This window comes from Tauraco erythrolophus, chromosome 19 (assembly GCF_009769465.1).
Source record: "Tauraco erythrolophus isolate bTauEry1 chromosome 19, bTauEry1.pri, whole genome shotgun sequence".
Taxonomy (NCBI): domain Eukaryota; kingdom Metazoa; phylum Chordata; class Aves; order Musophagiformes; family Musophagidae; genus Tauraco; species Tauraco erythrolophus.
This window is the reverse complement of record NC_141483.1, coordinates 2,111,500-2,137,601: the sequence shown is the minus strand read 5'-3', so window position 1 is coordinate 2,137,601 and position 26,102 is coordinate 2,111,500. Positions and strand designations below refer to the sequence as shown.

The 26,102-nt window shown below is 55.5% G+C and overlaps 1 protein-coding gene across 1 annotated transcript in view; it reads right to left on the bottom strand.

The window, feature by feature from the left end:
* Nucleotides 1-24,138, bottom strand: part of KSR2 (kinase suppressor of ras 2) — a 61,439-nt gene extending 37,301 nt beyond the window's left edge. Inside the window, exons 1-4 of the mRNA XM_086623717.1 lie at nucleotides 23,582-24,138; nucleotides 11,116-11,297; nucleotides 1,784-1,853; nucleotides 1,056-1,139 (exon numbers count right to left, since the gene is read on the bottom strand). Of these exons, the coding sequence (XP_086479843.1) occupies nucleotides 1,056-1,139; nucleotides 1,784-1,853; nucleotides 11,116-11,297; nucleotides 23,582-24,138 (893 nt within the window). The remainder of the gene's footprint in view (nucleotides 1-1,055; nucleotides 1,140-1,783; nucleotides 1,854-11,115; nucleotides 11,298-23,581) is intronic.
* Between the last annotated feature and the right edge of the window lie 1,964 nt (nucleotides 24,139-26,102).

The window sequence follows — 26,102 nt, the reverse complement described above, 5'->3', positions numbered from 1 at the left end:
GCGCCAGGTTAAGCCCAAATTACCAAATACTTTGGGTTCAGCCTCGCTTTTTATAACTGGGGAATTTATTTTCCTTTTTCTGAGTGACTACAGGCAGCAGGACCGACACCAAGCCGGAGCCGCAGTGTGGCTGGGGCAGGTCCCAGCATCCTGGGATTATGGTTGGACTCGATGATCTATAAGGTCTTTCCCAACCTAGAAATCTATGAATCTATGAATCCCTGCTCCCAACTGAGCACCAGCCTGGGCTCACAGGGCAGGATGGCAGCAATGCCCCCGGTTGCTTAACCACTGAATGCGACAGGAATCATTGCTTTCAACAAAAATAGAGATATATTTGATACTATCACTTCCAGAAAACCACTGCCAGCTGCTGAGTAACCAGGCATTTCTTGTCCAGGATTAAACCCCAAGCCGCTAACTCATCAGCCTTTAATCAACAGCAATCAGAGCACTCGATAGCTCCAGCTAACTCAGTTACCCACAGACCATTGGCATATTCCAGATGATATCCCAGCACCCATCCCTGAGAAAAGCTTTACTGAGTGGCGACGGCCACCCCAAGCCGTGCCAACGCTGGGCTGCGCTGCATTTCCAGCACTCCAAGCTCTTTTTCCAGTTCTGCCCGAATTTACGGCCAGCGGTTGGGGGTGGGTTGGCTCCTGGGTGCCCTGGCATCGAAAGGGAACAGAGACCTCAAGCCCCAAGACCTCTGATGCAAAAAAAAAATAGAAGATACAGCCCAAAGCTGTGGGAAAAACCCATCCACTGGCCGGCATGTGGTTCCCCCATCTCCTGCAGGTCATTCCGCACCGAACCCTGGACCACAGGCACCCAAAGGCAAGGTGAGGGCAGAAGCAGAGCCAACCTCAGCCCCGTTTTGGGGTGTTCTTCACCCAATATCACATGTCGTTAAAGCTTCCCGCAAGAAGGAGCCAGTGAGCAGCCAGTTGGTCTCCCTGGACCCAAGTCCCTGCTTGGCTCCACCACCCAAACCCTCGTCACCCGCCTCGCGATGCCAAGGAGCGACGCAAAGCTCCGGCCCCACCACCTACTTGCAGTTTTTGCATTTTAAGCCGAACAACATCCCTTTCCCGCAGACAGTGCAGGTCTGAGACATCCAGTACTTGGTGGAGAACCTGTGGAGAGAAAGCCAGAGAGTGGCTGGGGAGCAACGAGCCCACGGCTGCCCCATCCCTGCTCCTGCAGAAACACCTCCCCAGCCCCGACTCATCCTTTCCTTGCTGTCCCCAAACACAGCTGCAGGTTTCCAGGCATCTTCTGGAAGCTCAAATCTGAGCCCTCCTTTGGTTATTCAGACGGGCACAGCCTGCTCCAAGCGGGCTCAAGGCGGTCAGGGATGGCATTAGCCACCAGCTTGCAGCTTTGCCCACCCCAGGCTGAGACCAGAGCTCCCAAAACATCTCCCTGCCCTGGGCACCCACTTTTCCAGCCTGTCAGAGAAGCGGTTGCCCCATCAAAGGACAGCACCGAGGCTATTTCTAGTCCTTCTCCTTCTCACGGCGGATACGGAAGGGCAATAATTGGGAAATTCGCTGAAGGTTGGCCGGGTCATGGATTATACGCGGCTTTTATCGATAGCGGCTCAAGCCTTATCTAAACTCAATCTGAGCTGAAATGGAATTTAAATGGGTTTCTAGGAGCCCAGTTGGGAAACAGCCCTGAGTCCTCCATCCCGGCCTGGAGATGGCAAAGGAGATACTCATCCCCCGGCATTGGGGTGGGGGGGAGGTCACCGGGTGCCACGGCAGGGTGGGCATACCTGTGTTTTATGGAGTTGCCGAGATCTCGCCGGGGGATCTGCGGGGACCAGCGAGGCACTGACAGCGTGTCTGTGGGGAGAGGAGAGGCAGGAGAAACCGTCAGGCGGCTAACGAAGGCGAGAGCCGGGGTCCGGCCTTCTGGGGAGGGGAGCAAAGGGTGCACACAAAAAATGGGGTTTTCCTAATATTTCGCCTTCCAGACATTCCATTGGGCTCCCATTCTGGAAAGCTTGGGTCTGCAGGGAACTGGGGTCTCCTGTCCCCCCGTAACAGCCCCCAGCCCCCAGTTTGGGCCAGGGAGAGCGGGAGGAGGTGATGCTCCAGCCCCACAGGTGCTGCACCCCTCTGCACGGCGAGCGGGATGGCACAGCGCCGCGTCACCACCTCCAAACTGGAAAGGGCAAAACAAAGCCGAAATGGCACCCGCTGCATTTGTTTGTAAGACATGATGTACTCAAGGCCAGGTTGGACGAGGCCCTGAGCAACCTGATCTAGTTGGAGATATCCCTGTTCCTTGCAGGGGGGTTGGACTAGATGACCTTGGAAGGTCCCTTCCAGCCCTAACCATTCTATGATTCTATGATTCCATGGCCTCCTTCAGCCTCAGCAAGGGCAGATACCTTCCTCCTCTTCCTCTTGGCATTGGCCACGGGAGAGGTCCTACCCCACGGGAAGGATGAGTGCCGGGGAATTCAAAGGCTGGATTTTCGATAACGGATTCGAGAGGTTTCCCCGGAACGAGCAACCAGCACGGCACGGCGTGAGCCGTGGCATGGCACGGCGCCGAGCAGCAGACCCCAGCTGCGGGGCTGGCCGTTTGCTCAGAGTGCCGGCAAATCCCTGGCTAAACACGCTGCCGACATTATCCCTGCGAGCGGGGAGCAGCGCTGTTTGCTTTAATATCCCACTTTAATATAGCGGCGGCGGGCGCTTCCAGCGCGCTCGCTCGCTGAAGGTTACATTTACATGGCACTTCCCGCGCAGGGCGCTCCTTGCTCCGCGGGGGTTAAAAGTCTCGGGAGCAGCCGAAAACGCATCCGTCTCCCCGTACCTCTCACCAGCTGCTGCTCCAGCTCCTTCTCTCACCCCGTGGCCTCGGCCACCATCACCCCTTGGGCAGAGCCGGTAATTAAGATGTTGAAGGATTCCCCGAGGAGAAGGACTTGGGGGTGTTGGTGGATGAGAAGCTCAACATGAGCTGGCACCGTGCGCTGGCAGCCCAGAAAGCCACCCGTGTCCTGGGTTGCATCCAGAGCAGCGTGGGCAGCACGGCGAGGGAGGGGATTCTGCCCCTCTGCTCTGCTCTCCTGAGACCCCCCTGCAGTGCTGCGTTCACCTCTGGGGTCTCCAACATCAGAAGGACATGGAGCTGTTGGAGCAGGTCCAGAGGAGGCCACGGAGATGATGGGAGGGTTGGAGCACCTCTGCTATGGAGACAGGCTGAGAGAGTTGGGGCTGTTCAGCTTGGAGAAGACAAGGCTCCGGGGAGAACTTCCAGCAGCCTTCCAGTGCCTAAACGGGCTACAGGAAAGCTGGAGAGGGGCTTTGGGCAAGGGCCTGTAGTGACAGGACACGGGGCAATGGCTTTAAACTGAAAGAGGGCAGATTTCCATTAGATCTAAGGAAGAAATAATAAGCTTCCAGGGAGGTGGTTGAGTGCCCATCCCTGGATGTGTTTAAGAAAAGGGTGGATGAACTGCTTAGGGATATGGTTTAATGGGAGATTAGGCACGGTTGGACTGGATGATCTCTAAGGTCTTTTCCAACCTAGAAAATCTATGAAATCTATGAAATTCTTCCCTCTGAGGGTGGTGAGGCACTGGACCAGATTGCCCAAAGAAGTTGTAGATGCCCCGTCCCTGGCAGTGTTCAAGGCCAGGTTGGATGAGGCTTTGAGCAACCTGGTGTAGTGGAGGGTGTCCCTGCCCATGGCAGGGGGGTTGAAACGAGATGGTCTTGAAGGTCCCTTCAAACCCAAACCATTCAGTGGCTCTATGATTCTAAGCTCCCCCCACCCCCCAACGGCAATCCTTGATGAACTCAACGCATGAGCGAGAACAGCTCCTCTCCCACAATTAAATCTCAGCCTCCGCTTTATCAGCCACAATTCATCGCCGCTAACTTTCAGCTGGCCTCAATTAAATCCCGCCGCCGCGGCGAGGGGGGAGAGGGGACGCGGGCAGAGGCGGCTGAGCCTTTTAATTACTTTTGCAATGCACTCCCTGCAAAAATGTATTAAAGTGTATCGGGGAGAAAAAAAAAAAATAAGAGAGACCGACGTGATCCGGGGCTAATTATGTTCATTAGAGGGAGCGATACGTGAAGGATCGCGGCGTCCAGCAATAGACCTGCTGGTTGCGGGAGGGAATACCAGCAAAGCTGGGCAGGAGGGCAGGGGATGGCCCCCGGGGTCTGGGGGGGCTTCGGAGTGAGCCGGTGGTTCCCCCCTTTAACCCGGGCACGTGGGACCCCCACCCCTAGGAAAAGCTGCATCCCCCTGTGCAACGTGAAACGGGGGCGATGCCCAAAGGGCGGGCGGGGAGTTGCAGCCCGCCCCCAGCACAGGGTGGATACCCTCATCGAAACCCCCCAAAATCACCACAATTAGAGATAATTGCAAGAAAAAAAAGATAAAAAGACCCAACCTTGTGAGCGCGTCTCGGCAGCGGGAGCAGTTGACCCTGGTGAGCTGGCAAAGGTCCCAGCTCATCCTCCGGTCGACAGCGCGCGCTTGACGGGGATCGGACGTGCCGGGAGGGGAGCGGGGAAAGGGGGGAAAGGGTTGGGGCGGAGGGTGACAGCCGCCTCCGGCGCGGCTCTGACAGCCGACACGCCGGAATTGCCCTGGCCGCCTGTTCCTGGCCGTGAGTGGCAGCCGTGACAGCCGCCACCGCTCCCTGAGTGGCACCCGCGCACCTCGGAGCCGACGGGGACCAGGATGCTGCCTGGGCCGTGACGCCCTCCTCGCCCCCGCTGCCATCTCGACGGCTCCCCAGCACCCTGCCACTGCGATGTCGCCAGGGTGTCCCAGCCGGGACGCCTGGGCATCTCCTGCATGGAGAAGAGCAGCCAGAGCTCCCCTATGTCATTTCTTTTGGGGTTCCATCACACCTGGGGGGGGCAGATCAGTAGGGTGGTGGTGCCCTCAGTGAGTCCTGACACCCTCACTGGATACACCAGGAGCATCACTGCCAAACCACACCGATGGAGACCGTGTTTCAGCCTGAATGTCCCCCTTAACTATGTCCCCCTTAATCTCCTGGCACCTTTCTGGGTACCCAGGGAGTTGGTGTGTCCGTGTCATCCATCACGGCGACAGCCCGATGAACAAACCCTCCTCCTCCTCCTCCCAGCGCCGAGTGATGTCGGTGTTATGAATGGGATGGATAAAATCGATGGAAGTGAACTTGGAAAACATGCCGGGATGAATCACTGAGAAGTTGAGCAACAGCCAGGAGACTTTGCACGTGTCCAGAGATGTCCTCCAGACCTGCATCTACCCTGGGTGGCCACCAAAACACTCCCATCACCAGCCCTGGAGTCGCTGGGTCCCATGGGAATATTATGGGGTGCAGCCTCCTCCCTAAACAGCTCAATGATCACCTGGAAGGGCAACCACAACAGGTCCAGCATCAGGTCTATCTCTACCACCCCCTGCCCAGGCAGAAATCACAGCAGGGGCCGCATCCTGACGGTGATGACATGCTGCCCATGTTACTGCCCACACAGTCCCAACCGGAAAAGCGAGAGCACCCACCAGCTGTTCCATAGCCAAGGGTGCACCTGAGGGTGCGAAGTCTGTCCGCAAGACACCTTGGTCCTCGTTCCGGCTGGTTTTAGGGCCAAAATAGGATGGGGGAGATCCCCAAATAACAGCTCAGCTGCAGCAGCCAAGGGAGCTCCAGCAACGCTCGGAGCAGCAGCACCAGCAGCTTTCCCACCCCTGTGGTATAAATTCCGTGCAGGATTCAGAGTAAGAAGGGGATCGGAGCCAGGTGCCAACTCTGCAGCGCCCCTGCTGCGGGTGGAAGGACGATCCGGCAGGTCCAACCGAACCCTCAGCCCATGCCAAGGGGCTGATCCCAAGCAGCCGACCAAGGCCAAGCTATTCTGGGAGCATCTCCCTAGTAAGAAAACTTTATAATACTTTATAATCCCAGCAATTCCTCTCCGCAGCGTGACAATCCTGTTCACACAGCCGCAACATCGCACTCCGGCGCTCCGCTGCCTTAAATACTTGAATCCTGAATTTTTTTCCCCCCGCAATCCGCAGCCTTGCAGGATCCATTAGGTTTATCCAGACAAAGCTGGATTCTCTGGCTCTGCATGGCACTGCCGGGTAGGAAACCCCCTGGGGCCCAGCCCGATGGCGAGGCAGCCAGCTGTGGCCAGATGTGGGCTGTGGGAAGCTCATACCATGGTTTGTACGGGCAGCAGGGCAGGTTGAGGGGGGAAAAAAACACTGATAGTCACAAAGAAACGATGTCCCACTTGGGAAGTCTCCTGCTGATGGTGGTTTGGGCTGGGAGGGTGTTTAGGAGAAGTCTCTTCCCTACAAAACCCGGCATCGGGGCAGGATGCCTGGGCTGAATAGCACCAGTGGCTCACGGACATGCCCCATAGCACCCTCAACGCTGGCATCATGCTCTTGGGTCCTGCCTGGTCCTTTCCAGCAGAAAGGTTGGATTTAGGTCTTGATCCATGGGACATTGTCTTGAACATCCTTCCACCAGCCATCCCTACCCAATGCCAACCCTTCTGAGGGCTCTTTCACAGGTTTTCGGGGGCTGAGGAAGCGCAAGGAGCTCTGGTGGCATCTTGGCACTTGCCACTCGCTTGGCCACCACTGGTTGAACACCCAAGCCCAGGTAGGCACAGCCAGGCTGCTTAGCGGGGCAGAAAGTCAGCATCATCAACTTCAAAGTCCTTGGTCACAAAGCCAAGAGGCAGGACCAGGATCCAGGAGAAGTGACCCACCGGGGACATGGCCAGAGCAGCACCAAAGGCAACTGTGGATGCAAAAGAACTGACGTACCCAGCTGGGAGCTGAGGAGAGGGAAGGCGGGCATCACCGGAGGCCACCTTGGAACAGCCATGATCAGCTCTCGAGGAACAAGATAAAGGTTTTGAGGGGTCACTGCTCATAACTCCATGTACCAGGAGATGCTCCACGGCTCTTATCTTGCTCTCAGGCCGCAGAAGGACCCTCTCCGCTGTGCACTGCAGGAAGATGTTCAGCAACATCCCTGCATGAAGAAGCCTCACACAGAGCTTCAGTCCATGGGCCACTGGGGAGAGACAACGGGGTTTTCTCTCCTGGTGCACACAAGGACTTGGGTTGGGTTGCGTTGGCTGCTCCTTTCCTTCTGTAGGGTTGGACAGCAGCTTTGCCTGGCTGCTCATTTTGATGTCCCAGCACAGCGAAGTTACACGCAGTCTTTTCTGTCCTTCCTTCCACCCCCGTTTTTGTTTTAAATAGTCAAGGATGGAAAGGACTATTGTTGGCCCATCCTGGAGACCATTGAGCAGGTGACAGTGCTCTGCTGGCCTTTCAGCAAGGAGAGGACAGGCAGAGGTCACAGCCCTGGAGTGACGCCAGCTGCCTCCAGGACACCCAGATAACGGAGACGCAAAGAGGACTTATGAGACATAAGCCTTTACAATAAAAAGGAGAAGATCCAACTTGATTTCTGGGTGCTTGTAGCCAAGTCATGGGGTGTTGAGTCCTAAATCCTACTTCAAAGTAACAACAAGTCTCTGGTGGTCACTGGTTCACCAGACGAACTACGAGAGAGTCCTGGATGGAGCCAGACGAACCATCTCCTGTCCTGTCCCTCAGCCATAGGGCTGGGCTACTTCAGGGCCACGCTAGACTTCAAGGGGGCCCCAAGAGTCTTTACTTTCCCCCTCCAAGGGCTGCTAAGCAAAAATTTCCATTCAAAACCAAAAGTCATGAAGATCCTGGCCCAGGGTGAAGGGGACTTTGCCCCCTCCAGCAAGATTTGCGCTGCAGGAGAAAGAGGCTCCTTCAGCCTTGCGCTCTTGCTCCATGTCCGCAAAATCCTCTTCCCACTCAGGGCAAATTGGCTGTTAAAAATAAGGGAGAAGCATCCAAACCTGCATCCGACCCGGAGCAGAGGTGACGCAGATGGGTGCGTGCTCCGGCCACGAGCAGCCAGATGCGGTGGCTGTTGAATAGGGATCACGGAGAGAGGGCTGGGGAGAGCGGGTGCTCGCCCACGGCTCGCCAGGCTCCTCTCCCGCACCTCAATCCGATGGCATCAACATTTTTTCTTTTCAGTGTCGTAGGGAAGTGTATTCCCCATCAATCCAGAGCGTGGATCAGCCGTGCTGATCCCACAAGAGGGAAGAATCACAGAATCATCACAGAATCATAGAACGGTTTGGGTTGGAAGGGACCTTCAAGATCATCCAGTTCCAACCCCCTGCCATGGGCAGGGACACCTTCCACGAGACCAGGCTGCTCAAAGCCTCATCTGACCTGAGGCATTTTCCTTTTTAAAAGCTTAGGTGCCTACGGTCATAGGGGTGGGATATCAGGGACAACTTGGCTGCCAAACTGCAAGGATGCTTCAAGGATGGGGATGGGGACAGGGAGGTCCTTGGGATGTGGGGTGGGCGCAATGCAGCGGCTCACAGCCGTGGTGAGCCCCGTGGAGCTCATCCAGCAGCGCATCGGAAACCCATTGCACTTAAAAGGCAAGGAGAAATAGCAGCACCCCAGGAGAGGGGGTGAGGTGTGACTCCCCCAGACCACGACCAGCCCTTCTTGTAGGACCTACAAGTCCTGGTACTTTGGACCAGCGGGAACAGCAGCAAGATGAGAGCAGGGGACCCGAACACACGCAAAGCACCGTGCGCCGGAGCTGGGGAATGCCACCAAGGTCCCATAAAGGCAACATCGGGCATGGGGAAAGCTGCTGAGATATCTTCTTCTCCCCACAAAGAAATGCATCTCTGCACGGCTTGGCATAACTTGTCTCCTCCCCGCGAGGTGCAGGATGCGGCTACTCTTCCCGCAGGGTCGCCAACCGGAAAAAAACGTGGAAGCAGACAGAAACCCGGGACGCAGCTGGAGGACGAAGCCACCAGTACGGAACTGATGAAAGAACACGAGAGAGCTAAAAAAACTACCATCTAGGGGGATTTTTTTTTTTGCCTCCCATCAAATTTTCTCTACAGGTCCCCAGGTCGGAGGGTCACCAAGCGCCGGGTACGCTGATCCTGCAAGGACCAAACGGTTTCGCTGACACTCAAAATCTCCCAACAGGGATCAACCGGTCCCTATTTCCACGTCTAAGCCCAGAAACCAAACACAGGAGCTGGGAAAGTTGGGATGGCCGAGGGAAACGAGAAGAGACACCTCTGCGGCAGCGTTGGTCGCTCCACAGCCCGTCGCTTCGCATCGCGTCACGTTCCCGCAATGCCACGTTCCATCAGGGAATCGTGCCGCGGGATGGAATCCAACCCCGCCATGGCAGGGAACCGCACCACACCGGGACACGGAGGGGGGTGCTGAGGACGGGGTCTACATCTTGGTTTCTGCTCCGTTAGTCCTCATCATTCTGGGCGGTGAGTTGGACTCGGCCGATGCCGTGGGGGGAAGAGGGATGGAAAAATATCCCTCGCTCCCGGCGCTGGGCCAGAGAGTCAGGTAGTCAGATGTCTCTAGGAATAACGTCGCCTGCCAGGTCCTGCTGGCCCCAAAGCCAAAGGAAAGGGAGTGAAAAGATGCCAGAAATGGCTCCTGACCCCGAAATAAGGGTCAGGCTGCTTCTCCCCAGCTGGCAGCAACGCTCCAGGTGAGCTCATTGGCCCAAACCCATCGAGTCCCACCACCAGCATCTCCTGGAAGAAGGGAAATCGCCCCAGGCAGCCCCCCGGGCAGGATAGGGCCCGGCTGCTGGGATCATGGCCCGTGGGGTTTGCGCCAGACCCGTCTGCATCGGGCGAGCTTCAGCCCAGGCTCCGGGATGGCTGGAAACGCGGCGAGCAGGAGAGGTCTGGGAGCCACCTCCTTGACCCACGGCTGGATTTACCACGGAGCCCTTGGGAAAGTCACTCTCAGGTGACAGCCAGCCGGAGTCACCAACCCAGGCAGCACGGAAAGGCTCACGGCTTTTCCAAATGACAGCAGCCACCCTCCTGCACCGTGTTATCGCGATACAGGAGTGTATCATAGAGCATGTCATGGAGTCATAGAACCACAGAGCGGTTTGGGTTGGAAGGGACCTCAAAGATCATCTAGTTCCAACCCCCCTGCCATGGGCAGGGACACCCTCCGCTACACCAGGTTGCTCAAAGCCTCATCCAACCTGGCCTTGAACACTTCCAGGGATGGGGCAGCCACAACCTCTCTGGGCAACCTGTGCCAGTGCCTCACCACCCTCAGAGGGAAGAATTTCTTCCTGTATCCATTGAAATCTCCCCTCTTTCAGTTCAAAGCCATCGCCCCGTGTCCTGTCACTACAGGCCCTTGCCCAAAGCCCCTCTCCAGCTTTCCTGTAGCCCCTTTAGGCACTGGAAGGCTGCTGGTAGTTCTCCCCAGAGCCTTCTCTTCTCCAGGCTGAACAGCCCCAACTCTCAGTCTGTCTCCATAGCAGAGGTGCTCCAGTCCTTGGACCATCTTCATGGCCTCCTCTGGACATGGTCCAGCAGCTCCATGTCGTTCTGGTGTTGGGGACCCCAGAGCTGAACACAGCACTGCAGGGGGGGTCTCACAAGAGCAGAGCAGAGGGGCAGAATCCCCTCCCTGACCTGCTGCCCACGCTGCTCTGGATGCAGCCCAGGACACAGTTGGCTTTCTGGGCTGCCAGGGCATGGTTCTGGCTCATGTTGAGCTTCTCATCCACCAGCATTCCCAAGTCCTTCTCCTCAGGGCTGCTCTCAATCCATTTCTCCACCCAGCCTGTCCTTGTGCTTGGGATTGCCCTGACCCACGTGCAGGACCTTGCACTTGGCCTTGTTGAACTTCATGAGGTTTGCACAGGCCCACCTCTCCAGCCTGTCCAGGTTCCTTACCCATTTGCATAAATCAATATTCAATATGACAGTGATTTTATACACATACAGACATATATATTGAAGCCTCCAGGCTTATATTCACCCAGAAGCACCCATGTATCCCTAAACACCAACGCGAGGCACCCGCACGACAGCTGCCCAACACTCAACCAACATCCTCCAGACCATCCATGCACAGGTCCCCGCGGTCACGTCCTCTGCTCAGCATCAACCATCACCCACCCCACGGAAGGGGGACCAGGACTTACTTGGGGAGGGGTGGGGTAAAGGTGGCACCAGGACTTACTTGCTGAGAAGGTGGCTTCGGTGTGGACAGGAGGGGTGGAGGGGAGGAAAGGTGGGTACCCCACGAAGAAGGAGCGCAGGGAGCGCTCGGAGAGGAGCGGGGAGCGCTGCGCCGGGATGTTCTCGCAGCTTCCCACGCTGTTGTGGATCTTGAGGTTCAAGGGCTTGTTCTTCTTCTTGACTCTGGAAGGAAGGAAGGAGGAGGAAAAAAAAAAAAGGGAGAAAAAAGTGAAAGGCAAGAAACTAAGGGGGGAGATTTGCTCCCGGATGCAGAGGGGAGAGCGGTGGCACCTGTAGGACGGCTGCTCACACGGAGAGACGCCACGTCGCCCCATCAGCGATGTCATGATTAGATCAGCTCAGAGGCTGCCAGCACGGGGTCAGTCCTGCTCCCGAAGGAATCCATCACCCAGAGCTCGTCCGCATCCCTAAACACCAGCCGTTACTACCAGCCCTGCTTCAAACGAGGGAAACTGAGGCACGGAGGGATCACAGAGTGGATTCAGACTGCTCGATTCTAATGTTGTTTAATGTCACCTACAGCTGTTCTAGGGCCCAAGTTGGGGAATCGAGTCCAGCCAAGGGGTGGGCTGCAGCGGAGCGCGGCACCGCAGCCCCGACAGAAACCCGGGACACAGCTCGTCGCGATACCGCACGGCGGAGAGCGGCATCGGCTGCCCTGCCCCGAAGCAGCCTCCAGGAAAAGTGGCTCAGCCTTTTTGGAGGATTTGGGGCAGAGACACCCCCCCCCCCATCCAAGCACAGAGCTCAAGACCACCACGGACCTTCCCAGCAACGCAGCTCGCGGACGGCTGGAGCTGGTTTCCTCGCGGGGGACACGGTTAACATGGACGCACCACAGAGTGACAGCTTTTAATTCAACCTGCTGCCCTCGGTTCCTGGGTATTATTGTTAGAATTCAGCAAAAAAAACCCAAAACTCAATGTGGGAGCAGAGAGGGAGGGGAGCAAATCACAGCACCTCCCCAACACCCCTAAACTCAGAGCCCCGACGCCGAACCAGCGCTGGAAAATGCCGTGAGCCCTATTGCAGCAGGAATCAGGGAAGTATAAACCCAAATTTCTTTGTGTCCAGCAGCAAACACCTCCACGCTTGCCCGCGGGCACCAGGTCCTGCTCTGTCACCATCATCCCAGTAACGTCAACCGGTGACGTACCCGAGCTCGGACACTGGCTCCTGCCGCGGCCGAGAGCCGTCCTGCCCAGGGTCAGTGTCTCCCACCGCTCCAGGTGCCAGCAGTGCCCAGGGGCATCTGGCCATGGCAGTGCCACGCTCACCAGCACCCTTGAGCAGAGGAAAATTAAACCACTCTCTAATAAGCTAATTGTTTCCTCGCACAGGAAAAGCTGCTGCTGCCGTTGGGGCGGCTGGAGCGAGTCCTCCGGGTGCGCTGGGCTCAGGGACGGGGCGGGTGGGCACCTCCACCATCCCGCCTCGGAGCCCACGGGGGTGCGACGCACCAGCCCCGCTGCTGGTGCCGCTCAGCACCCTGCCAGGGCAGGGGGCACCCGAGCTGCCCCCACCCTAAGCCCCTCGCTCCTTCAAGCCAATCTGCAAAGTGCCAAGGGGAGGAGAAGCCGGTACCCCTGGAGCTGGTCCGACCCCTCCACCGCTGCCATTCGATCCCAACGCAGCGGCATGACCGCGGCATCTCCACCAAAACCCCTGGTGAGGGCACGGCCCCCATGCCCCGCACACCCGGCCCCAAAGCACTTCCTGCAACACGGCGATTAGCCACTAATCTCTCTTTTTTTTCTTTCTCTTTTTATCCAGCCATAAATCAGTTCCAGACCAAATATTTACTGCGAGCATCATTTCCTCGCCAAGCAGGGCTGGTGACAGCTCTCATTATTAGGAAGGATGAGTGATTTTGGACAGAGAGAGATTTTTCTCTCTCCTGGTTTCTCCAGGAAAAAGAAGAAAAAAAAGGGAAGAAAAAAAAGAAAACAAAAAAAATCATAAACAGACACAAACACCATGATCTGAGCGGGCGACAGGCGAGGGGCTCGCCATGGCCTGGACTCCGTGCCCTGTCCCCAAGGACAGGGAGGGGGGTGGGATGCTGCAGCCAGAGCATCCTCACCCTGGCACGTCCCCTGGCATGGGGTACTGGGGACAGGGACCAAACTTGCACCTTCACCTCTCTAGGTGGGCACAAGGTGCCCTGCTGCAAACTTTGGGTCCTGCTCAAACAGCCTGAGCTGGCAGCTTGTCGCTCTGTGGGACGGCAGCGCTGGAGCAGGATACGGCCACCGAGCCCACGGCGACCACGGGGAGCCAGGACGTGGCCGGTCACAGGGGACACGGTTGTCTCCTCAACAGCTTCCCGCTGGTTTCAGCCCCGACTCAGCAGTGGGTGTCCCAGCACCACGTGCAGCCAGGTGTTGCACCCATGGAGCAAACCTCTGCCCCAGCCTCCAGCGAAGGCGATGGGAAGGTAGAAACGGCAAAAAAATGCAAAATCTGGAGGAGGACAAGTCCTGGAAGAGGCAGAGGGCACAAACAAGGAGCTGCAAAGGCATCCCAAGAGGCAACGCTGTTCCTTTCCTTCTCCGCAAACCCCGAGGCCACGACCACCGATTCCGGGACAAAGCAGCAGCCACGACCGTCCTGCTGGGAAGCACCTCCTCGCCCATCAGGGCGTCCCCCCTGGGGGTTTTGCTGAGACCTCTATTTTGGGGAACGCTATTCCATAGGCTCATAGAATCATTTAGGTTGGAAAAGACCCTGGAGATCATCAAATCCAACCGTTCAGACCACGCCGTGCTCCTGCGCCACGGAAGGAGAAGCAGGATGGGGGCGACGTGCTGGAGCCGCATCCCCGTAACATACCGATGGCACTTTTGGTAAAACCCAAAGGGTTCAGGGCTCTTGGAGGGACACGCTTTGTGCCATGACCATCACTTTTTGGGAGAGCCACACTGCAAAAACCTCCGCCAAAAGCCACCCTCCTCCGTGGGCACTGAGCCGCTCCGAAATTGGGCTTTTTCCGCTCGGGGAGGTGAAAAGTCTCCCCGTTTTCAGGTGGAAAGCAGAGATAAGGGTGGAAATCCCATGGGCAGAGCAGGCTGTATCCCCTAACACCCCCACCACGCTCCCAACGCCGGCGAGGACAGTGGAAGCAAAAAAAAGGGGATTTAAGAAAAAAAAAAAAAAAAAAGAAACAAGGAAGAATAAAGAAGACGGGGAAGGCTGCGGAGCTCCGGGCAGGGGGGAATGAGGAGTTAGCTATATTCCAGTTATTTTTTATTTGGGCTTTAAAGGGTTTGTGGGGAGTAAAGAGGACCACACATAGCCCATCTGTAGGCTTGAAGCTCCCCAAAATTTAGGAGACACCCCAGGGTGACCTCGGCCAGCCCCTGTCCTGGATCTGCAGACCCTCCCCAGCATCTCCTCGGAGGCTGCTCCGTTACTTCTCACCGTTCCCCCACCAAAAAAAATCCTTTATTCTATCCTTGCCATCTCTGTGCATCTCCTTGGGGGAGGGGGGCACACACAGCACCCCCCCACCCAAAGACCCCCCAAACCCACGTTTGCAGGAGCACCAGGCTGACACGGATGCTCGGGAAAGTCGGTGCCGCTTGCTGGGAGCGATTCCCCACCCAGACGGGTAAGTGCCAACTATCAGGGACATCATTTCACGCAAGAATTTGCTAAATATATGCTGATGGTTTTCAAAAAAAAAAAAAAAAAAAAAAAAAAAAAAAATAGCCCGGCTAGTTTGAAGCACTTAATGCAAATCCCTTCAGGTGTCAATCCAGCCTGAACGGCTCATCCCCGCCTGCTCTGCGGAATCAGCCCAACGCTTATCACCGGCTTCGGAAAAAAAAACCCAAAACCACAAAAATAACAAATAGAGGGTTTCAGCAGGCGCTGACAAACACGAGCAGACAGCCAGGACAAAGGGCCCGTCACTCCTTTCAGCCCCAGCGAGGCTCGACGTGCGCCGAAAGGCAGCGGGAGGGCAGGGATTGGCAGGGGCTCGCGGCACGACGCGGGGTGGTATGGATGCTATAGGGTCCGCCGTAGAAAGGTACCCAGAGAGGATGCGCTGAGTTGTGCTGGGCAAAAGCACGAGCAGAGAGGGTGGATCGGGGGAGATCCGCAGGCTGGAAGAGCGGGATGAGCCAGGTGGAAGTCAGTGTATGAGGATGGGCATGGGGGGAACCTATATGGGAGCGGAGACGCAACGGCCCGAGAGAAAAAGGCAAACAGCCCATTGGATGGGGATGTCAGCCCCATGATGCTCTCGGCTACGGCTGACCCACTGCCATCCCATAGAGCATCCCGAAAGGGACACGGCAACCAGCCCCATGGACCCCACGGCCCTTTGCTTATCCACTTCTTCAATAAAAAGATGGAAATCAGGTAAATAACTCCCTGCTCTGCAGGTCTGTGTTCCCACTTGCCAGTATTATTGTCATTAAAAAAAAGCCAAAAAGAGGTTTAAATATAAAATTTAGGTGAAACAGGTGAGCTGGCCCCACAGCTGACTGCACCAGCCGATGTTTTATTCACCACTTCGCTCCTCTCAAGCACGCTCCAATCTCAACGCGTTTCTTTTAAAGGAAGGGAAATAGGGAAGGGGAGAGGGGAAAAAAAAAAAAAAAAAGGAAAAAAAAAAAGGAAAAATCCTCTCCTTGGCGTTTCAGTTAGCTCTCTGCCAAGGATTAAAGATCGCTGGTGCCTGGCCTGAAGGGCACAGCCTCGCTCAGGATTCAGTCCAGAAGATTTACGGCCTCTTGACTGGCTTAATTGCGCGATATTCCGTATTAAATCAGGGGAAGGAAAAGGTAAAGTGCTTTCTCCCCCGCGCCTTGGCAGCCTGCGAGGCTCTGCCCAGCGCCGTCTCCAGCCCCAGCAAACACCATCCATGTGCAATGCCGAAAAAAAAACCAAAAAAGAGGGAACTCAACACATTTTCAACACAAGAAGAGCCGCCACTTGTGTTCCCTTCCTGTTGGGTTCCCGTCTTGGCACGCGGCTGGCGAAACCCAACTCTTCCCTTCAAGGTTTCCCCAAAACCCCCCAAAAATCCAGGCGATTTCCCAGCATGAGCATCCCCGAACCAACAGGCTTGGGGAGTTTGGAGCAAAACTACGGTGGTTGGAGCCATCAGAGCCAGCAAAGGAGACACCAGGTCGACCTTCGTGCATGGCACCCGCGCCCAGCGCCGCCGCGCGTCCCTCCCCGCGCGGCAAGGATGGCACCAGCCACCGGAGTGTTTTCAGGGCTCGAGGCAAACACACAAGTAAAACCAGTGGGTTATTTGAACCTGCCTGGAGAGAGGCAATTTCTTGATTCTACACCCAGATCCGAACCCGCTCTGCGCAATACATGCTTGATATTAAAAAAAAAAAAAACAAGAAATAAATAGAGAATATCCACCAGATGTTACATTTATCTTCCTCATTACTGTAAGAAGCAACAAACCCCCCTCCTCCTGTGGCCAGAGGAAAAGCAGGTTCTTCATATCAAAGCCTCGACAGTTAAATATTTATCCAAGCGCTTGTCCCTGCTTTCCTGGATGGCTGAATTTGAAGGTTTCCAGTCTTACTGATCTATTATTCTCTTTTCGTAGCACAAAGCACAACTTTTTATTACAGCTGCAAATTATAAAGCTGGGAAATTCTTTGAAGGGAGCTCGAGCCAAACAAGGGTGGTTGGTTTTTTTCCCTCTCTCCCGGGATCCGGGCACCCACGAGACGGTGCTGCGGGAGGGCAGCAGGAACGACGGTCGGAGCAGACGCAGGCTGCTGCGTGGAAGGAGCTCAAGGAGCTAATTGCCAGGATCCTGAAGCAGGTCCTGTTTCTCATTAAGCCCCTTCTGTTTTCTTCGTTTCCACCGTTACGTTTCTTTGAGGGACACACAAGGGCGGGGGTGGATGAGCACCACCAACGATGGTGCGGTTGAGTCTCCTTTTGCTGGAGCCATTTCCGCAGCGGTCCAGCCCCGGCGTGTCCCTCATTTGCACCCACAGGAGTGGGTTTCTCCATCCCTACACAACACAACCTCAGCCAGGTGGGCCAACTCCGGGCGTTTTTTACCCCCCCACCAAATCATAGATTCACAGAACGGTTTGGGCTGGAAGAGACCTTCAAGATCATCTAGTCCAACCTCCCTGCCATGGGCAGGGACATCTTCCACTAGATTAGGTTGCTCAGGGCCCCATCCAACCTGACCTTCAGTATTTCCAGGGACGAGGCATCTACCACCTCTCTGGAAAACCTGTGTCAGTGTCTCACCACCCTCATCATAAAAAAATTCTTCCTTAGATCTACTCTGAATCTACTCTCTTTCAGTTTAAAGCCATTACCTCTTGTTCTATCACAACAGGCCCTACTAAAAAGTCTGTCCTCATCTTTCTTATGAGCCCCCTTGAAGTACTGAAAGGCCACAATAAGGTCTTCCTGGAACCTTCTCCAGGCTGAACAACCCCAGCTCTCTCAGCCTGTCTTCACAGGAGAGGAATGAGTGGCTTGAAGACCACAGAGCTCTCCATCAGTATAAGACTCCATTTCCCAGCCACCACCATCTCCATGCTTGTGAAACTCAACTAAGAAAAGGGGTGTGATCAACTCCAGCACTTGCCTCCACCACCTGCATTACCACGAGAAGAGCAACACCCGCGTGGCCCAGGCACCCATGCGCACACCCGGACCTGTTTTGGGAGGCAATTCTCCAAAAATTACACCACTGGTGGGAAAAGGACAGACCATCCATGGCTGAAAAGCCCTGAGGTGGAGGTTCACTACACTCACTACAGCTCTGCAAACCTTCCATCTCAGAAGAGGTGTGGGGCAATTTTTTGTCTGGGGTTTGCTTGCAGGTTGTCCCTGGATCTGAGGTCGCCAATGCATGGTGGGCTTGGGCAGCTCGTTAATTGAAAGAAGAAAGTCAGACCAGCCTCGTGGCTTTTTGGGAAGTTTGCTCTCCCTGCCTTCTCGGTTTTCATTTCATTATTGCCAACGAAGCCACCGGAGCATTTGGCCAACCCACCACCTGCTTGGGTGTTGGGCTGGCTGGAGCAGTGGGTCAGTAGGGGCTTGCAGGATGCTGATGAAACTTGCTCACCAACCTCTTGGGCCACAAAGAAGAGGACTGAGGAGCTGCTTCACGTCTTTGCTGCATAGCTACGGCTGGAAGAGAGAGCTGAGAAGAGCTCATGCATGTCCTCCTATCATGACCAACAGCGGTCAATCCATCTCTTGGCCACCACCCTGGGACATTGCCCACAGCACCCGCCCTCCCCATGCCCTCCCCTCCCGCGTGGACACCGTGGAGGCAGCAAATCAGGCAGCAGTGCCAGCAGCAGGAGACCTCTGCCACCTCTCACCACCCCCACTCCCCCCGAGATGTTAATCCTTATCCAAATTCATAATCACACTCTCCGTTTTCTAAGTGGCGCAAGGAGGCTCAACTTCTCATTAAAGGACACGGTGAAAAGTTTCTCCTCCAAGCATGGTAAAGCTCCTGCTCCTCTTGATGGAACACCACAGCGGTAATTAACATTAATGACGTACCTAAGGAAAACGGCGGCCCAGAGCAGCGGGATAATTGCAGCAGAGAGCCAGTTGGATACGGAGGCTACCCATCACTGTCAAGACGTGGTGTGCAGACCATACTTTGAGCGAGCTGGAGACAGTCCAGCACCTGTGCAAAACTCCACAGGCCTGACTCACCATCAAAGGCACCAAGATTAATCAGAAAGATGATTTGGAAACACGGAGAAGAGATGCTGCTGGTCTTGCTCCCCAAATTCCTTCGCTTCAACACTCTCCCCCTCGCAGAAGCACCAGGCAGGTCTCTATGTTTTCAGACACCAAACAGGAGGAGTAACACAAGGCTGAAGATGCTGCACACGGATTATTTGCACATGTTGGTAGTGTCCCGCTGCCTCCCACCTGCTCTGCAAACATCAATCTCTTGCTCAGCCCCAACGCCAAGAGCCCACCTGCCTTTGCAAGCCTGGGAAACGCCGGAGAGACACCAGGCACAAGGGCTATCTCAATGCCACTCTGTCAAACCAGCTCATGCAGAATATCAAAGAATTGATCTACCTGGTAGAAGCGTTGATCGGAATTGATACAAGGGAAAGCATCATTATTGTAAAGGTTGCAGAGCAGCAGAATAAACGACCTGTCACTCAGTAGCATTTAAGACCAGTGTAGATGATTAACTCAGGGACCGTCTAACCGCAGGCTGCAGCGGACAGTGGAGAAGACCTCTGGTCCCAGGTTTCTGCAAGTCTACGGCTCAGTCTTCCACCTCTCTGCCTAGATGCTCCAAGTAGGGTCCTACACTAGACTTGGCCAAATCCTGCAGGAGATGCCCTGTTCTTAGAGCTTCCTCTGTTACATGGATCAGAAAAAAACAACCCCATGACAGAGAAAGTGTCAAAGAGTTGGTTCAGAGTTGGAAATAAAACAAGGGAAGAGGAAAGAAAGAAAATGGGTACGTGCTTTATCACCAGATCACTTCACGTCTGACATCATCCATCCACGATATCCTCCTCCTGATTTTGTAAAACAGTACCAAAAATCAACCTCAGTGTCAACAAAGCTAAAGGCAAAGAAGATGACCATCATAAGGCTTTGGATAAACAGCCTTTTCCACCAGAACACCTAACCCGCTCTGCATCCACACCTCAAATGTGATTGCAACGACGCAGGATAAGGAGACTTCACTGAAAACGTACCTAAAATAAAGCTGCCGTAAGCCGGAGGAGCCTCCTCCCAGCCCAAACCTGACTTAGGAACACCACAAAAACTCCACATCATCTCCAGCAGCTGCTTCACGTTAGACCTCAGAAGAGTTCAGCGTTTCTCCCGGGGCTCAGCTCTGTCAGGTCATGCTGCTCTAATTCACTGTCAATACGATCTGACCCTCCTTCCCAGCTGCCTGCCGGAGGCTACTCTTTGAAGGCCATGGAGTTCATCAACTTGGCCAGACACCTGAGTGGCAAAAGGAACCTCCACTGGGAAGTGGATGAGGTTTTGGGCTCACCCCTCCCTTCGCTTGGGTCTAAAGATGAAGACCACCCAACCACCGCTTTGGGGCAGGACACCCAGGGCAGATCTTGTCTCCAGAGGCCTATTCCAAACGCACCCTTCCAAGGGTTAACACATGCTCCTGAGCTCGCTCTTAACTAGCTTGACTTTTGTTCCCCAACTAATGCGTTTTTAAGACCTTCCATTCAGAGTTTGTTTTTTTTTTCTGACTCCTTGCTGATGAATAATCATTAACTATCCATGAAAGATTTAAATGGTCCGTGGAATTCATGAGGTATTAAATGAGCATTATGTTATCAACCACTCTAAATGTTTTGTTTCCGTTTCGAGACCACTCATGAGATGTTTATGGATTGTGGATTTATGGAAGCCAGGGGATCTTTTTAGGAGTAATGTTCCATACCCCAGAGTTACGGTCAACAGCTGGAGGCTCCATGCAGGAAAATTTGAGGCTGTAAGCTCAAAAAAAATTAACCCCTGCTTCAGAAGATTTCAGGATATAAAAACAATGGATTAAATCTCAGAAATAAATTCCGAAACACAAAACGCAAGCCAACTTATGAGCTGTCATCAAGAGTCAAGTGGTACGTGGTGGCCTTGCTCCAGAGAGGACCTGGTCCTTGCTCTCCCAGATATATGGTGGTGGTTTACTTTTGTACCCACACTGAGAGGGAAAAATATGTGGGGGCAGCTCTGCAGCACCCCAACAGCTTCCCTCCATCCATACTGACCCACACCTCATGGGGGGAGCCCGTTTCATCCCATCCTGAGATGCCAGGTGAGGAGACAAATCAGCCTGAGGGACCTCAGCCTCCCTCTTGGGAGGTCTCAGATGGGTCCCACCAGCAAGCGGTCTGCAAAGAGGCAGGGTGGGGGTAAATCTAGACCCAAAATCACCCCAGGAGATCCCACCCAGCACTTGGGGTCCCCAGCAGTGTCCTCAGACCAGCAGCTCTCCAGGGTCTAGAACCTCTTTCCATGCCAGGACACAATACAGGGAACAAAAAGCCATGATCTGAAGGAAACCAAGAGTCCACTGGCACAACTCAAACCAGAAGGGACTGATCAGAGAAGGCTTGAAATAATTTTTCAGGGATGAGCTCCATTGCATGTTTGAGGTCAGGAGGAAACCAGAAGTTATGACACTGAAAAAGAACCCCTACCCTACAATCCATGTGCACTGCACGGACACTGCCAGAAAATAGGAATTAGCTGATAATAGCCAAAAAAAAGCCACTTTTTCTCCATGCCAGGCAAAGCGTTTGCCACCGCATTCAGGCTAATAAACAGCTCAAACTTCAGCACATCTCTGCGAGAGAAAAAGGGGGGAAAAAGAAGCAGCTGCCTCTTTAATGCACTAATTACTGTCCCGAAACACTAATGGGATTAGCAAGCAGGATTTAGCCATTGCCTCCTGAAAAATCATTACGTGCCATTAGAGAAAATTAACCTCCCCAGTTCTCCGAGCAGCTTTCGGCAGCCTGGGTCCTTCCGCACGGCCACGACGAACCCCCAGCAGGACGCCGGTGCGACGGAGCCCCGTTCATATCGGCGCTCTCTTCCCTATAGTAGTTCACTGACCATCAGTTAAAGTTGCATCACCGAAGGTGGCCCAGCACCGCCAGGATGGGGAGCACCAGAGCCTGTGGGCAAACGGGACGTGGCTGGGCAGGGACCGAAGGAAAGCAGAATCCGATGAAGGGAGAGGGGACGTGACCAAGCTCATGCAAACCTATTTATCATTTCCTTCTCCACGCCCTGTCCTGCTCTTCATCCTCGCAGGAAAGTCATAGAATTATGGAATGGCTTGGGTTGGGAGGGACCTTCAAGATCACGCAGTTCCAAGCCCCCTGCCATGGGCAGGGACACCTTCCACTACACCAGGTTGTCCAAAGCCTCATCCAACCTAGCCTTGAACACTTTCAGGGATGGGGCAGCCACAGCTTCTCTGGGCAACCTGTGCCAGTGCCTCACCACCCTCAGAGGGAAGAATTTCTTCCTTAGATCTAATCAAAATCTCCCCTCTTTCAGTTTAAAGCCATTGCCCCGTGTCCTGTCACTACACGCCCTTGTCAAAAGTCAAGGCATCCCATCTCCAGTTGGCCCAGGGGGTTTGCTGGAACACAGTCTGGACATCCGTGGCCAAACCTCACCCCAGATCCATATCGGGATGACCCAGAGTGTGTGATGACCATGGTGGGGATCAAATGGCTCAGGGACCCTTTGCCCTCGGTGAGACCCGTTGGGTTGCCGAAGGGCAGAGCTTGGATCGGATGCTGAAACGCGAATAAAAGGGCGAGAGGAGACAGGCTGGGCGCTCGGGCTTTGCTCCTGCAAACATGGTCATGCTCCTTAGGGACAAGGTTGGATGAGGCTTGGAGCAACCTGGTGTAGTGGAAGGTGTCCCTGCCCATAGCAGGGGGGTTGGAACAAGATGGTCTTGAAGGTCCCTTCCAACCCAAACCGTTCTACGATAGACCAAAGCAAATATGACTTCCAGGTGCCTAAGGATGAGGGGAAGGGCAGCCTTACAAGAAACATCGTTCAGTTGAAATAAATTAATTTCCAGAAGCTAAAAGCCTTTAGAGACCGAAAGTTCGGGGCAGGGCAGGAGGGTCTGCGTCACCATGTCAGGGCACCCAGGCATTCCTCTGCTCCCACCACAACGCTCGCAGGACTCTGGCGTGGTCTTATTTTTCTAAGAACACCAAATTTGAGGACAAGCGGTGCGGTTTGATCCAGGGCTCCTGATTCGGGAGACCAGCAGGGATCAGCCGTGCTCCACCCCGACACATCCTCGGGGAGAAGAGATGATGCCTCGAGGTGGCCACCGGTCCCTTCTGCCACCCCACGCCGAGGCAGCACAAGGGCTTTCAGAGCACGGCCACCAAAAAGGTCCAAAGCAGATGGAGAGGGAACGTGCTGGTGACGGGGAGCCCTTTCCCTGCGCAGCAGCAGCCTCTGCCGGCACCCGAGCCGCAGAGTGAGAGCGGTGGGAAGGAGCTGTGGCACAGCCAGGGATGAAGAGCCTCCAGCGAACCCCAGCAGGGACAGAAAAGATAGTGGGGAGGTCTCCAGAGCATGGTATATCAAACATCCATATTTCAGCTGGAATTCATGATTCACCCCATCTCGCGCTCGCTCGCACACACACACAGCTCTTCTGACCGCTGCAGCAGCAAAATCCCCCCGTCCATCCCAGCTGGACCACGCTCCGGCACGAGGAGGCTTTGCCGAGCGGCAGCCCCGGAGCCCCTCACTGCTCCCCACCCACCCCACGCTCCCAAAAACGAGGTCCCAGGAGAGCAACGCAGCCACCGTCCCGGCAGCATCCCCCGCGCCCCGATATTCAGGGACCAGAGCACTTTCCCAAAGGAGCTGGGACGGGGTTCATCACCCCGCCGCGCACTGGCACCCCCGGGGCACCCGCTTACTTGGGGGTGTGCGCCTCGTCCACGCGATGCCCCAGCTGGAACTCGTGGGATTTGCTGCGGTGCAGCGCGGTGAAGCCGGGGATGAGATGGATCAGTTTGCGCGAGGAGGGCGGGGGGGTCCCGGGGGGCTTCAGTTTATTCCTCCGTCGCAGCGGCGGCGTTCCCGGCGGCGTGGCGGTGGTCACGATGTTGGGGGTGCGCGGCGGGGTGTGGGCGCCGTGGCGCTGGCGCGGGGAGGGTGGCAGGGAGCGGTGGCCGGATTCCACGGGCGGGCAGAGCCCCGGGTGACCCTCCACAGTCAACCGGTCCACGTGGGTGTACGTGGGGCCGCGGGGAGAGCCCGCGGGGCAGTGGTGCTGCCCGCAGCGGGGCTGCACCTTGGGGCTTGGCGAGAGGTGAGTCCTGCCCCACGGCCCCGGCTCCGCCTGGCACCCGGGGCTGTTCTCCTTCCCCGGCTCCGTCGTGGGCCACTGGATGGTCCAATCCTGCTTGGAGAGGCTGCCGCCTGCAACAGAGCACATAGATAAGGCCATGCGGCGCGGCGCGAGCCACGCCATCCCCACCCCACCACCGCATCCCCCCCCCCTCCCCAAAATAAAAACCACCAAACCCCCCAGCAAGAAGCTTCGCCACGTTACGCGCCCGTGAAGCCATGCGAACGCTTTGCGGGGCTCGGAGAGGTGCTTTGGCCACATGTTCCCCCACCTCCTGACCCCCCAGTGTGTCCCCCCCACCATCACCCATCCCACCACCATCACCCATCCCACCATCATCCGAAACGCAGCACGGGGACACCCCTCACCCAGCTGAGGCTGACACCACTGTCCCCCACTGCAAAGCCCCCCCGTGCCACCCCCCCGTGCCCTTTGCATTATGGAGCGGGGGGTAATTAAGCAGGGCTCCTCTCTGCTTCTAATTAATCATCTCCACCAGCGCAGAGATGATCAAAGGGCTGTCGGCAGCAACTTCACGGCGCCGAAGTGATAGACCCAATTCAAGGTCCCTTTGCCAAGAAAACCAACGTAAACCCCAAATCTCTTTTTTTTTTTTTAAAATCTCCTTCCCTTTTGATTATTAATTATTTGGCCTCTCCTCTCCCCAGCCTTTCCAAAGGGAACATTTTATTTCAAGCTTGGGAGGAAAAGGAAAAGGGCTTTGGAAGCGAAAGCTTTAGGATTGGATTGGGGGAAAAAAAAAAAAGTTTGGGGTAAAAGGGGGACAAGAAGTTTTCTCACACCGTTCTCCCAAAGCAGAAAATAAAATTAAAATAGAAAAAGAAATTAAGCAAGTCCCACCCTGCTGCTTCTACAGTTGCTTCTCCAGCCGCCACAAATAAAACCCTTCGACCCGGGGAGAAGCTCATAAAATAGTTAACGCCCTTCCTCGTATTTTCATTAATTAAGGCAAAAGCCCTGCGCTCGGAAAGCCTGGCCACTGCCAGGACGCTGGCACGTCTCCGAAGCCACCACGGGCACCCCTGAGCCCCCTCCTCACCAAAACAGCCCAGCCCAAGCGGGGACATGGCCAGTGCCAGGTTGGAACATGTGTGTCCCCCCCCAACCCCAAAACACGGCTCTGCGCGGGGATGTGTCACCTCCACCCCTGCCACCAAACCTGGGGGCTCAGCTCCTCGCCCCCAAGGCCACCGGTGGCCACCCCGGTCGGTGGCACCCGGTGCCACGCACAGCCCGGGGACGGAGCAGCCGCGGCCGTGTGTGGGTGAGGATGCGCCGCCGCGAATGAAGACCCCTGCGGTTAATTAACCCGCACGCTGGGGTTTGCAAATCAGCATGCATGTATGCAAACGAAGGCGCTCCCCCATTGGTTGCCCTGCATGCAGAGATTTACATAACTCCAACCCTGCCCGGGCGCTGCGGGCCCAGCGGCAGTAATTAGCGGCGGTTAACGAAGGAGGAGAGCCACGGCTGCTTCCCGCGCCCCGAAGCGGGGCCGCGGCGTGGCGGCTGCCACGTCCCCTTCCACGCTCGGCCGCGTCGCTCGAGAGCGAGAATAACCCAGTATGGGGCTGGTGGGTGCGTCAGGGCTAAAAATACCCTGGAGAAGCCAGGAAAAATGTATTTCCAACTCAAAAATGTATTTCGCTCACACCCACTCTGCGGCCCCTCCGCCCGCCGAGGTACGGCTTAAACCCGCCACGTGCTCGGGAGGGAAAAAAAATTCACAAAAAAAAAAAACCCACAACACCAAACCCAAGCTCTTCAAAAGACAAAGAGCAATTTATGGTTTGATTTTCTAAAATTTGTCCTAAAATTTGCTTTTTCTCGCATTACTCATCACCCTGCCTGACCCTGCGCCGTCCCCAGCCACCCGCAGCCCTCCCCAGGGCTGGCTCAGAATCCTAAATATTCAGCTCCGGATCATTTTTCCCCACCGGACAGGGAATAACCTCCACGCATCGCTCACTCATCACAGACCGGCACCTCCTCGATCCGCCGCTTGGCTCTTAATTAATATTAAATTAATCTTGCTCCGCGTTCGAAGCCGCCGCCTCGGCCGCTAA